This window comes from Silurus meridionalis, chromosome 8, assembly GCF_014805685.1.
Source record: "Silurus meridionalis isolate SWU-2019-XX chromosome 8, ASM1480568v1, whole genome shotgun sequence".
Taxonomy (NCBI): Eukaryota; Metazoa; Chordata; class Actinopteri; order Siluriformes; family Siluridae; genus Silurus; species Silurus meridionalis.
The window spans coordinates 16975730-16989820 of NC_060891.1; the positions used below are offsets into that span (position 1 = coordinate 16975730).

The 14091-nt window shown below is 36.4% G+C and overlaps 2 protein-coding genes across 2 annotated transcripts; both read right to left on the reverse strand.

Moving 5' to 3' along the window:
* Positions 1-2726: 2726 nt before the first annotated feature.
* fbxo30a (F-box protein 30a) lies at positions 2727-9286 on the reverse strand. Its single transcript, XM_046856398.1, has 3 exons — positions 9147-9286; positions 5433-7551; positions 2727-5307 (listed from the first exon to the last, which is right to left on the reverse strand). The coding sequence occupies exons 2-3, from the start codon at positions 7497-7499 to the stop codon at positions 5104-5106; spliced, it is 2271 nt and encodes a 756-aa protein (XP_046712354.1). The 5' UTR covers positions 7500-7551; positions 9147-9286; the 3' UTR covers positions 2727-5103.
* Positions 9287-9850: 564 nt separating this feature from the next.
* Positions 9851-13839, reverse strand: si:dkeyp-110a12.4 (pancreatic secretory granule membrane major glycoprotein GP2). The gene is made up of 7 exons (XM_046855797.1): positions 13714-13839; positions 12293-12453; positions 11949-12084; positions 11221-11315; positions 10559-10727; positions 10272-10386; positions 9851-10173 (listed from the first exon to the last, which is right to left on the reverse strand). Exons 1-7 carry the CDS (start codon positions 13837-13839, stop codon positions 10001-10003), a joined length of 975 nt encoding a protein of 324 aa, XP_046711753.1. The 3' UTR covers positions 9851-10000.
* Between the last annotated feature and the right edge of the window lie 252 nt (positions 13840-14091).

Genomic DNA, 14091 nt, shown 5'->3' on the forward strand with positions numbered 1-14091 from the left:
TATTAACATCTCAGTTTGGATATCTTTTATCAAGGATTTGTTTTTCCCCAGTTTCATTCTTCCAGTAATGTATATGTATGTATGTAATCTCATTTGTTATTGTAATACAGATTAAAGTGTTAGAGGCTAGTACGTTACTCCGGATGTCATCCAGATAGTCTTTTAAACTGTAATCTACCTTTCTAACTAAAGAAGTCTTATTAGTTGGATATTGAACATTATTGGTAGTGCATAATATCAGCATCAATAGGATTTGAAATAAAATAAATGTTCCATGAGGAATGTAAAGATCAGATCACAGTACTCAAAACCCAAAATATCGCAACCGTATGTGTTTTGTTTGCTTCTTGCAAGATTCCACTTGATAATGTGCATGTTTGTGTTTGATACTACAACATAACACAATCACTGTGCTATTTGTTTATATCAATCTGCATACCGGTTCTTGTCATGTAGTTCCAATGTAACAGCTCCATAATTTTAAGATGCTTTTTGATTAAAAAGAACCGTTTTTTTTTTTTTCTATTTTTAATTTCACAAAAAATTTAATTGCATTTTGTCACTGAACTCATTTATCAGTAATGAGATATATTCTTCTGTGATTTGTTTGTAAGTCTATTTTTAATTAAACCCGCTTGAGTGATTACTCAATTTTGTTTTCCTTCTGCCTGGTGACAGACTCTGTTGTTATACTAAAATAAAAGAGCATGTGTTTTTTTCATGTTTTTACATCTATTAAAATGATTAATTTTAAGTAAGCCTATATTAGTCTTATAAAGCCACCATCTCTCTCATATCAAGATTAAGGTTATTTTTTTCTCATTTTAAAATGAGGAAAAGATTTCTGTTATCTAAACATCTAACCCAATCTGCCTACAGTACATATGCCACATAGGCCAAAATTGTATTGACATCCTTTTTTTTTTTTTTTTTTTTTTTTTTATTTGAATGAATGAATTACAAAATAATTATTTTAATATACAACCTGAATTCCGTAAAAGGTTTGCAACAGAATGATTTAAGAATCGTACAAACCCATATTTTATTCACAATTAAACGTCGAGAACACATTTAAACTGAGGCAACATACCATTTTAAGGAAAAAATAAGGTGATTTTGATTTTTAGGCCTAAAAGCGTCCTGAAAAAGGTGGAACAGGGCCATGTTTACTACTGTGTAGCATCCCCCTATACATCTGAGAACAGTCTGTGTACATGCAGACCTTTTACCCATTGAAAACATGTCACATGCTGGCATTTTCATGAAATGAAAAAAATTAAAAATAAGGACAAAGAAGATCGCAGGACTGTTGAGCAGCTAGATTTGTTATGATTTGAGTTCATTGCATATTAAATTTTTATTTACATTTTGTAAAACAGTTGCAGTAGTTTAGGAATTAGCATTGCAATTCTAACTGTATAAAATGTTTATAAAATAATATAACGTAAAATACACAAATGATAAATAAATGTTAGTCACTTTCCTACATCATCACAAGATAAAAAAGCTAGCTGAGGTTAATATATAAATGGTAACAAAGGCCAGGCACAGTCGTATTAACTCGCTCGCTCGCTCGGCATGATCATTTGGAGGATGTGCTATTTGATAACACTTATCCTGGTCGCCAGCGGTTTTTCTCAGTGTGTCACAGAGAAAACAAAGGATCATAAACAGTGGAATGACTCATCAAAGTCTTCATCCTTGTTTAAATGAAATCCAATTGGAAAATGTATATTCTGTGTTTGTAATCTGAGCAAGCTCTCAGACACATGATACTCCATAATCTCATTTTAGTGAGTCACCTGAACAAATGAAATTGTAAGGGCTCGCCATGCATCACGTATTTGGTCGACCTGTCCTCCGATTAATCGGTCTATTGATGACTCACCGTCTAAACATTGTATTTAGCTTGAGCAGTGTCACATATATTTAAGTTTTGAAGCTGTATCCATCAGAGTGCCCTTTCAGACAGAAGCTGCCTTATTACAGCTGGATAATGTGATTCAGTGTAAGAACCCCTGACCTTTTCTTTATCTCACTTTCAAATTAAATGCTATTTCTAAGGAACTGGCAGTAAAGTGGTTAAATTCAGAATTCAACCCTCGGTTCATGCTTCATCAATTTAGACTGTTTATTTATGTAACCTGATATTAACAAAGGCACTCTGGCTCACTGCTCCTTCACTATCTGCTCAATACACTTTTGTTTATATGAAGTGAAACCTTTCGGTTTATTGTAGAGGTCATACAGCACTGCATACTTTATTGATTTCTCAGCTTTGTCACTGCTGATTTAACTTCCAAACGCCCTGTTAACTAATTTCCCAGTCAGTCGAAAGTATAGCGATGAAACACAAAGCGCCACCGCCACCTAGTGCTAATGAAGAAACACTGCTTATATGGATGATACTTGGAATATTTACACAATATATTTTCACAATATATTTTCTGTAGCTATTTGTCATGTTCACTGATCAAAATGTTACTCAACCCCTGATATTACCCATTTTTATTAGACTTCTTTCTGGGTTAAAAGTTCATCAGAACTACTGGGTTCATTTTTAAATGCTCTGGAATAAACCATTAAAAGATATAAGTGAACTGAGAAACGATCAAATGTAGGTCTAGGGCTTAAAAACAAAATTGCTAATTAACATATCCTCAGAACATAGAAATAGAACAGGTTATATTTATTACAAATGATACAAACACACTTTCCCAACACAATTAATTCTACAATCAACATTATGTTTAATTGTTATGTATTAAAATTATTTCCAAAAAATGTCATATATGATACACAAAAATAAAAAACTACAAGTAGACAAAAGATTGATATTTCCAGCATCAGGCATCACATGCATGAAGAGTCAGAAAATTATCAGCAAAGTGCAGTCAATTTCCCATTGGGTTTATTACATCAACATGAAATATAATGCTATAAAATATTTTATCCATAGCAAAATATTTAACACAAAAAATTTAAGGCAGCAATGCTAACCCATGCACATCTATTGGCAACCAATTTGAATTATTGTTGTAAGCTGTTTTAATTCACAGCTGTGTGCTAAAACCATGCTACAAAATGTGCACACTTCAACTCTCATTTAAAAGAAGCTTAAAAGTAAAGATATCTAAAAACAAAAATGTTTCAACTGCTCAGTAACAAATTCAACAGACTTAGCCTTCTCAATCCAAAATTGAGCAAGTGAGAATATTCTTTCTAGAGGTCGACCGATTGATTGGCCGGCCAATTGTGCTGCAAATTAGGCAGATTATTAGGCAGGTGTGTCTGAGACACCAAATGCGTATATGTTCTGTGCATGCATGAGAGAACATGACTTTCTCATACCAGCAGGTGGATTCGACAGAATCAGTCGAGAAACAACTGATGCCCTCTGACCAGAGCCAACAGTGCAGAAAAAAACTAAAGCTGACCAACACTCAGAAAGCCAGATCCATTTTAAATCTAGCATTATTTATTTTACTGATAAAATATGATACTTTTGGAGAGAAAATGAGGAATAATTTTTGGAACTGTTAGTGGGCCTTCAAAAGCTGTAGTTTAGGCTACAGGTAGGCCTGAGCACAAAAACCTGGCAACCAGTGCACTGATTAGAGAGTCTTGTGTTGTTCAATAAATGTTTACGCAATTTTCTGTATCGCGTCTTATTAATTAATAATTCAATTTTATGGCATGAAGCGGGGAAAAAAGAAAATCGGCCAAAAAAAACCCTGTCATCTTACATTAGCTGCCCTAATTTCTAAAAATCGACCAGAGAAAAACCCATATTAGTCGACCTCTAATTCTTTCTACTAAAACATTCTCATCAGCTTTCTTATTTTTGCTCTTTTTTTTTAATACTGACACTCCAGTACCTGTAAAGCCCTTCTTACCTTGTATACTCAACATGAAATATACAAGTACAATTAGGACATCATTTCTTTAAGCTGTTTGTTCTAATCGCCCTGTTCAGCTTTAAAACCCTGAGACACTAGAGAAACTCTTGGAAATGTGTTGTTCACATGTGTTTAGTGATTTGTCCAAAAAAAAAAAATAAATAAATAAAACTACCTTTTTGCTAACTGAATAGCAGATGATTTAGACCTGTCCGGCAGGCTATTATAACAGCTCATTTTGTCAAGAAAGACAGAAATGCAGTTGTCCATCAACATCAAAATGCATTGAAATTCACTCACTGGCCAGTTTAATAGAAACACCTATAAATTCCTGAAATTATCCGATCAACAAACTTGGTAGCAGCCCAATGCACAAAATCACATGCATTCAGGTCAATTGATTCAAGTTCACATTAAACCTGAGAGTTGGGAATAAATGAGATCTCAGTGACTTTGACCAAAGCATGGTTGTTGGTGTCAGACAAGCTGGTCTGACTATATTAATATTTCTGATCTTTTAAATTCTTTTCACAGTATTGTGCAAAAAAAAAAAAAAAAAAATAATTAATCACTGGTCTAATTTTGGTATTGAATGTGCATGGTCCAGTGTATTCTGCTTTTTCTACCTAATTTGCTTTTTAGAAAATTGCATAAACAAGTGCAAGTGTTTCTAATAAAAAAAATGGACTGAGTGTATATACATACTGCTTTATGTAACAGATTAGTGTATATTTAGAACCCCATTAAATAATGACATCAAAACATTGCAGGTTTTAGTGACATTCGATTCAATTTTAAACTTCAAGTGCTACATACTGTATCTCTAAAACCCCAAACCTATTTTTATTTGCTTGTAGATACAAACTAGTACTGAGGACAAATGTTAACATTATTACGTTCCTAAAAAAAATTATTTTGATTACTATTTGTCTTGGCATTAGACTTGACCTCGAAATATGGTTTGCCCATTAGGACAAGTGAATATATAATAACAAATATAAACCCAGTATCTTTTATTAGAAAATGAATGTAAATAAGTATATATTTACATTAAGGCTCTGCTTAATTTAATTTGTATGATACTACAGAGTAAAAAACAAACACAAAAAAAACAACCAACCTTAGTATAGTTAAATGAAAACTTCACACTCATATCACGCTAAAAGCTTTTACAGCAGAACATTCATTTTCTTTTCACCTCAGACTATAAGACTGGCCTGAGCATGGCGCATGCTGAGTGACCACCTTTATTCAGTTCTCTGGTGTGGCTCATGCATGGCAGGGGGACAGCTTCCTCTCGACGGGCCACTGTGTTGAACTTGCAGTTCTTTAGGTGATCAGCCATACTGGAAATGTTGGCAAATTTCCACTCATTCACTGTTCCAAAAGCTGTGCTAAATCTCCATACCTAAGAGGCACATTCAGAGGGAAAACACTATTGAAGCGCAATATTATAAGCACAATAGGCTTATGAGCACAATAGGCTTAGAAATTCTAAGATTATTTTACTTTATAAGAAAAAACATAACTTGCCTTGTCATGAATCTGCCACGAGAAAGATCCATCTGCATGCCTTGTCTTCGCCCAAAGCAAAACCACCATACCACGTGATTTTAGCAGACTAGCACAAACGTCTCTCATGGTAAGAGACACTCGGGATAACTGGCACAGACTAAAACCATCCAAAAAACTTGCGACATGCTGCAGTAGCTCAAAAGGCAAGCTGCTGAGGGGGTCACAGTGGGAGCGTTCGTGGCACTGGACTTTAATTGGCTGTTCGGATAATTCAGACTGCACACCAAACGAACCCAGGTACCGGTCGTGAATAATTCTTGAACCCTGCACAGATGGGCAGAACCTCCTCTGAGAGTAGGTGCAACCATAGAAAGCCAAAGGGCACCTGTGCTCCATCCAGCCGTTGAGCCCAGCATGGATGTCGCCATGGACATTTTTAAAATGGGAGGAGAATTCGTCCCTGCGGAACAGCTGCCCACACACAAATGTGAACATAGAGCGCTGCTTGGTCTGGTAACGAGCAACACACTCCAGCACCAGGTCCAGTCTGAGTGTGTGGAATGGGCTGGGGTTAGACAGCTGAGGGCTGGCGTGATCACAAGCGGATGCTGAGGCGATATCACCCACCATGGTGCTGGTAGCTAATACAGCAGAGGGAAAGGAAAAAGTCTGTGTGCCAAAGTCAATTCGATACCCATCCACAAGACGACTGTCTGAAATGCCTCTTCCTCCTGGGGAGTCACCAAGGCAAAAAAGCAAAGCAGCAGTAATCAAGTCAATACCATGAAGGCCAATTGGATCGTCCACAACCTCTAGGTCAGAAGTGTCCACTGCCTTGTCTTCCATCCTAGCACGAAACAAATAAGGACTGGAGAGTAGAGCCTTGCGTCCGTTACATGTAAACACACTCATACCTCTGAGCACTTGAAGGTTCTGCAACTTGCGTTCTAGCCACCGGTCCTCAATTTCAACAGGGAGTTGGTGTAAAACATTGTTCTGCACTAAATCAGGCAGAGGTATGGGTGGAGCTAGAGGGAACTGATGAGAAAAAGCCATTTCTGGTTGTCGTGCTACAAAAGGCATGGAATGATAAGCCATCATTGGCCTAACAACTGCATAGTTGTTCAGATTTTCCACAGGTCTCTCCACATGCATTTCAAGTCTAACAGGATTTTGATTATCCTCTACATTTAAAAATCCATGTTTGTCAACGTTCACACTGCCATTTATATCCTCTTCTTCATCAGAAAACTCAAATGCACTTTGCTCCCTCCATTCACTCTCATCTTCATCCAAATCTACTGGAAAAGCACAGTCTACTCCACCTACAGCTCCCAACTCACACTCTGAATCTGTGTCGCTTTCCCTCATTAGCTCAAGTTTATCTTCTTTTGTACAATGATTCCCGTTTATACCACTGTAACAAGCCCCATTTTTATCTACATTCTTACTGCTGAGGTTTTCCATGATCAAGTCAATACCTTTGTTTGCACTGCTGAGAATGTCCAGAGCTGCTGCCAAATTTCTGCTGGTTTCCACTGATGCCTTGTAGAGTTCATCGTATGTCTCACCAGCCATTTCAAGTAGTCCGTTTTTCAAGTCTGCATCTTCAGTATTAGAGTTGAATCTCTCATTTCCCCCATTTTGTTCATTCACTGTCTTTGCCACAGTGGTGGTCACTTTGAGAGACTCAAGTAGCATGCGCTGATCTTGTAGGGCCAATGCCATATCTAGCTGTTCTACATCATAAACTTCCTTACTTAAGTTTTCATAGGATTTACGATCAGCATAGCTAACAGGCCATCGGTTCCATTCCATGGTGCAGCACACAACACTGGCTGGACATGTTCCCAGATGCTGTGCCATTTTCATTCTGGCAATAATGAAGGGGCATCCAAAACCACTATTTAGGCAAGGCACTCTTTCATATGGACAGAGTAAATGGTGCTCATCAGCTTTGCATGAGTGGAAAACTGCCCCACACACAAGAGGACACCCCATGAGGTCACACGAAACCCCAGTCTCCAGTCTTACCATGCATCTTCTGTTCACACAATTCTGGCAATGAACGTGTATCTCCTCCATTATGTATAACAATTGTAGAATCTTTTCAGTATGGCTTTGTCTCAGGGGCTACCTGCAAACAGATAAAGAGAGCCTGCATTAAAACAGGTCATAAAAATTAAAACAGGTCATGAAAAGCAGACAGAATGATGGCTGTAGTGTATTTCCCTGGTATTATGCAGCTATGTTTACTGAAAGTCTGTGTAATGCAATTTCACAACAGCAACACCTCTTAGGTTCCACAGTTACATTGCCTCTGGCACAGTGGAAACATGACCTTTTAATTCAGAGCAGTCTGTTATAGAAGGGAAGATACAGCTTACAATAAAAAAACACCCCCTGTTATACAACTGTATAGCTCAATGCCCATTTAGCTGAATTTGGTTATTTTTATAACACAGGTACTATGCAAGTCCTACCAGATCAAATGTAAGGGCCGAACAGACAAGTAGTGCTGGGATTTGACCTAACGACCTTCAGAATCACATTTTAATCAGAATCCAACAAATTACCCACTGATATAACTACACTTCTTCCTGAGTTCATCAATGAATAATATAGATGCAGAATTCTTACTTTGCTGTCAAACTCTAAAGGCTTTAGCAGGTCTGTACAAACTACAATCTGCCTTCAGGCTAATTGCATATTTTATGCCATCATCCAAACTCTGGGGAAAAAGCTGCTTCAGACCAAGTATCCAAATGTTATAATTTCATTGTAACTTACACTAATTTAAACACATATTACAACATGTGTGCCAAGAAACCCAAATTTAGCAATAAAAAAGACCGACACCACTGACTCTTTCACATGCCATTAATTTTTTTTGGTACTGATCATAAACAATCCTAAGTTTCTTTATGGTCTCCTAAACTAAAACATCTTCCTCCTTATGTTTTTATTTCAGTCTGATGATAAACACAGGCGGGGGTTTTAAACAGCTTTGAGTTCGATATGTATTTATTCTGCCACTTGTCTTTCAGCCCAAGCACGTGACTGCAGCAGTGGGTAAACATTACGAAACAGACAGCTCTAACACTGTGGTCCAGTTGGCTTTGTTTTCATAAAACAAATTTTTATCTGGCTAGTACAATTTAACATGTACGAACAAGTCACTCGAACTAAAATGGCCTTGATTCGTCTATATAAAACCTGGCTTAGTTTTTCTAGGACATATTACACAGCAAACCGGGACAGCATGTGAGTCCAGTCACTGGCTGACTAAGCATATTAAAGAGCTAACCGGCTACACTTCATCTACACTATATCACAATAAATTACAATAAACACGGATTGGCTGTAAAGCTATCTCTCTACTCGAACACGACACGGTCTCCTCCGCATTATTAATTAGATAGAAGTTATTATAATGAGTGTCAGAAGCCGGGGCTAGTCATGCTAACTAATTTTAGCAGAGAAGCCTGCTTATATTAAGCACTTGTGGCATTCGGTATGAAAGACAACCAGCCTGAATACTTAATTAAAAGTATTTTAAACGTATTTCGCGATCGTTTTGATACCAATGTTATTCGGTAACACCATTATCCGTGCTAGTCTGAGGTATTAGCCGCTAACTGGCAATGAGACGACTAGCAGCCTGGACATTCCCTCAAGATGTGCTAGCTAGCTAACAAGTTAGTTAGTAAGTAATAAAGTAGCGTTACTTACCGCGAGAATATGGCATGTGCACTTTAAATTATTTATAACTCTATAGTCCAAACTCTTTTCCTAATTACAGGCTAACAAACTGAGCTCTTTACACAATGTACTAATTCTGTTCGTGGGTCCTCGGGTTTATTTACACTGACCGGTTGATACTTTAAAACTACTAAATATGCATGAAGGGGAGGGAATTTCGTCATATGTGCCCCGCCCCCACAACGAAACCACACCTCTGCAAGGCAGTATTTAATGAGCAGATACACCTGCTGAAAGGCATCAACCAACTGACATAAGCCTCAAGATAGACCTTGAAGTAGTCCGATTTTTATAAAATCGTTATAACATGTATATTAAATATGGTACTATATAAATTGGTAAAAAAAAAAAAGTTAAGTATGTCATTAAGTTGAATAAAGACCATTGAAAATACCTGCAACTACAGAGTTTCAGGTGTTTTATAGTTTCAGTGTTTCATAGTGGAGATGGATGAGATTTAGGGTAAATACTTAATAATCTAGGGACTTAATTTACACCCCAGCATTAACTGCATAAATTAAATATAGGCTTTGTAAACAAACAGGCAAGTATATAAAACACAAACTAATATGTATATGAAAGTATTTTTATTTTAAATTTATTAAAATCCATAGCCATATTTTTCACAGCAAATAAAAACAACAGATTAAAGAATCATGGAAATAAATGCACATCTAACAAATTTTTCAGAAAAAAACTATATGTATATACTAACCCTATTTTAATTAAAGCAAAGTACTATAGTACTAATTCTATATGTACAGAATACATACTTAATTTTGTGTCTGTATGGGTAAAAGAGGTATTTTCTTGTGAACCCCGGCTTAGCTAGCCACCTCTGAGATGTGGTGAATGTTGGACAAGGTGAGTTGGGCTTCTTGGGTAGGATAAGACCGTTTGCTTTTGTGCCACAGCCTTCCAAACACACCAGTGATGAGCAGTAGAACCACCAACAAACCTCCAAGCACAAATGTTTCCAGTGAGGGTGTACCTGTATCTAAAGCAGAATCATTGAATTAAACAGGACGAGCCTGACAGAGTGATTAGATCACATGCACTTTTATTGACATTAAAAAAACTAAAGTGAAAACTTACTCAGAATGGTTTTGTCAGTGGGAACCTCACGTCTTTTTATTGGTCCATAGGAAACAGTGTGGGATAGAGCAACATCTCTGCGTATGCGAGCTGAAGCATCCTCGGTGGAACAGTTCTGTTAGGCCAAAAAGGAGAAAAATTATGTGATTTTAGTTGGCTTTTGTATAAAACTGATTTAGTGTGTTCATCCTTCTTAATTTTATCTATAAAACATTTAAAATTGATGGTGTAGTATTTGTGAAGGTGGAACATATGATCTTAGAATGGCATATAGAGTGTGATCTCACAGGCCGGCATGATCCTGCACTGCTGTGGCAGATCTGGACGTTACAGTGAAGGAAGATGTCTGTGTAGGAGCTGCCCACAAACTTAAACATTTGGATCCTAAACAGAGCCTCTGGGCCTTGTCCGTTCTTCATCACAGCTAGTGTCTGGTCATTCATCAGCACTGGACAGCTAAGAAAAAAAAACCCTTATGTACATGTTATTTTATACTAAATTATATTTTAAATATAAACAAACATTTCAAAACTTCTTTCAAAACCTAGATGTTATTAGGTAAATGCAATCTTAAAATAATTTTAGATAATTTTGATGGAAGCTGTTACAATACAAAATAATAATAAATAACTTAATTATTATATCGATGTAATTATATTCTAATCATTACTAGTATTATTATAAGTAGTATATACTGTCAAAAACACATGCAGTGATATGTCCTAAGAGTCAGTTGTTTAACATTTTTGGCAGATGCTAATGATGGCAAGTTGTGAAATAAGAGTTATCATGGGCAGGCACAGCTGCCATGGTGAAATGCCTAATGCTAAGGCTACAGCCACAGGAACACAAGTCATACATGTTGTTTTGTTATTGGATTCTTTCACAACATGTCTTCTGACCATAAACAACACAGGTCAGAACAGACACATTACATATGAACACAAACCTTTCCTTGATGAAAGTGTACTGAATGTTGCTGTATGGATCCTGGTTCGGTGTGGCCCAGCATCTGTCCACTCGGAGCACAAGATTAGCTGGTATCTGTATGATGAGAGTTCCAAACACTCTTGTAAATAACTTATTGAGCAAACACTGTTCCAAGCAGTCATCAGATTTCCAAAGAGGCTGAGAGTAAACAAGAGTATCTGCCAAGGGTCTGATAAAGCAAAGATGAAAACACTGGATTCAAATTTGCTCAGATAAGATGACAGGTGAATTAATCTGAACTACAAATCACAATCCATTGAGTCAGACATTTAGCAATTTGTAAATTTATTAGACACTAACTTAATCCTTAAATAGTTTATGACCTAAAGTTAAAGCTTTTTACTATAGACACTAATTAAATATTAAATATCTTAAATTATTAAGATGTTAAATTTGAGTTATCTACTGTACATAGGACAAGGCAGCAAGTCTAACATCTGCCGAAGCTGTGGTCAACAATGGCCAACTTTCCCTAAAACAAGCAATGTTTAATTACCTACAAAGAAGGGGAGAAAAGGAGGCGTATCAATATTCATACAGCAGTAATGAAATATTCAACAGAAGAGCTCATTTGAAATGGGTCCCAGGCTCCATTAAAAAAAGGAGAAGAAATAAATATCTTCTCTTCTCAAGATTCATAATATCTTATAATTTACTTCAAGCCAGCAATATTATTTTCATACAAACCATGAAAACTTTCACATAAATGTTGTCATCAAGCATTAGAGAGGGAACAGTGGTCCATTTGTCCTCAAATTCCTCATCTTTATAAAGCAGCATGGACACTGAGAAATTTCCATCTTCTGTGTCCAAAGTAATCGTCCTAAAAAAAAGAGAATGTTAAAAGAGCCCTAAAGGGTGCTGAAGGACACTTAGTGGATATTGTAACAGACACTTACGCAAATACGTGTCATTTAAGCCTAAACAAATAATAATGGTTAAACATTAATTACGTGCACATTATGGTCTGGATCCAAGGAGCATCAGACTACAAATATATCGTGTGCATGTTTCTGTTTTAAAGAAATCACCTAACATCCACTCGGATCATATTTTCTCCATTAGGCTGCTGGACCATGTAGTTTGCAGGGTAGCGACATCCGAATGTAATGTTGACATAACTTCTAGTGATGACATCTGTTTCATTATTGTGAATGGTGTTTGTGAACATGATGTATGACTCATCAGATGCCTGCAGGTAAAAAAAGAAAACATAGACAGTAAATATAGTTAGGATTCAGACCAATTATGTAGATAGTAGTATTAATAGTAAGAATTTTTGGTTTATTCATTTATTTATTTGAAGGAATCCATTTTACTACTGAAGAGAACTCCACCCCTTCCTGTAGTTTTATTGCACGTCTGTAAACAAGTCCTTCACCATAACAACACACCCTCCTGTCTAGTCTCTAGTTTTGAAGTAAAGTAATATTTTAAATGTTGGTATTTGTTTAGATTATTACTGGAGTTAGACTGACCAATAAAAAGATTCGGTTTTGTTTGCAAACTCGTCCGCATAATGAAAGTTGCTGCAAGACAAGCTTTCGAAGTGGGTCATTATATCAATTGTTGTTGTTTTTTTTTTAATCTTTATGTGAATGCCTCATTCAGAAATATCTAATCTCTTACCACTTGCCACAAAACAGTATGAGAAAAGCTTTCTAAGCCTAATACCCCTCCTCCTCGTCCCCCCCACACACAGACATGACTGTGTTAATCTTTTGCTAGCTTTACAAGAAATGCCTCTGTGCATTCGAACTGAGCCTCTCAATGATACTCATAGTCTCAAGTGCAGATTTATATCCTGCCAGAGTAAAACCCATCCTCCGGGTAATGTTACAACTGTATGAGATGGTTTAGAGGGATGAATAAAAGGAGTACAAAGTGTGACACTGAATTATGGTCAGCCTATTCACTTCTGTTGAAAACACAGTCATCATTTACATATAAATCAAGGTAATTTAAAGCAGCATGGCTACTAGCCCTCCCCTTCAAGCTCTGAATGCACTTCAGCCATCCAGTCCTAAGGGAAAGAAGCAACGCTTGCTCATTCCCTCTCTGCATATCATAAAACAATTATTTCAGGGGAAAACAAAGCCACCAGATTAGCATGTGATGCATGAAAAATAATCAGTATTTCATCTTTGTGTTGCCCCTCAAAATGTTATTATCTTTATTCTAAATAATGCAAAAAACAACAAAAAATATATCTAACAAAGGTACTATAATACTCATCTATAAACTCAAAGTGTTCAGTGTAACTGAACAAGTCTTAATAGAATATAAAAGACCTTCTCTTTAGTGTCTACACTTTTACATATGTATTAAAAATAACAGCTCAAAGACTGCACACAGACTTCCTTTGAAAAATAAACAAATTTTCTCAATCATAAATAATAAATGTGATAGTATAATTAATATATTTGATTTGACTGAGAATTTATAAGCTTACCATGATGGTGCCACAATCTGTAAGATTAGTCTTGATCGTAAAGACATAATCATTCTCAGTCTCAACACCACGACACTCTGGGTCATTTAGATGCAAATCCCAAATCTGCAATAGGAAGAAAGACATGATCATCACCATACATGAGCAATAAAAAAGTCTACATGTATTCAAATACATTTATAGGTTATTTAAAGAGAAAACGTACAAACACTGGAGGATCCTTGTTAAGAAAAAAAGCACTTGGAATGGTCACTTGGATCTGCTCATTGGTGCATATAACAGTTTCATTAAGCTCTATTTGGAGGGGGAAAGAAAGAATTAATTTACTATTGCAGCAGGTGCACATGTTCATTATTCACACATTATTATTTTCCCTTT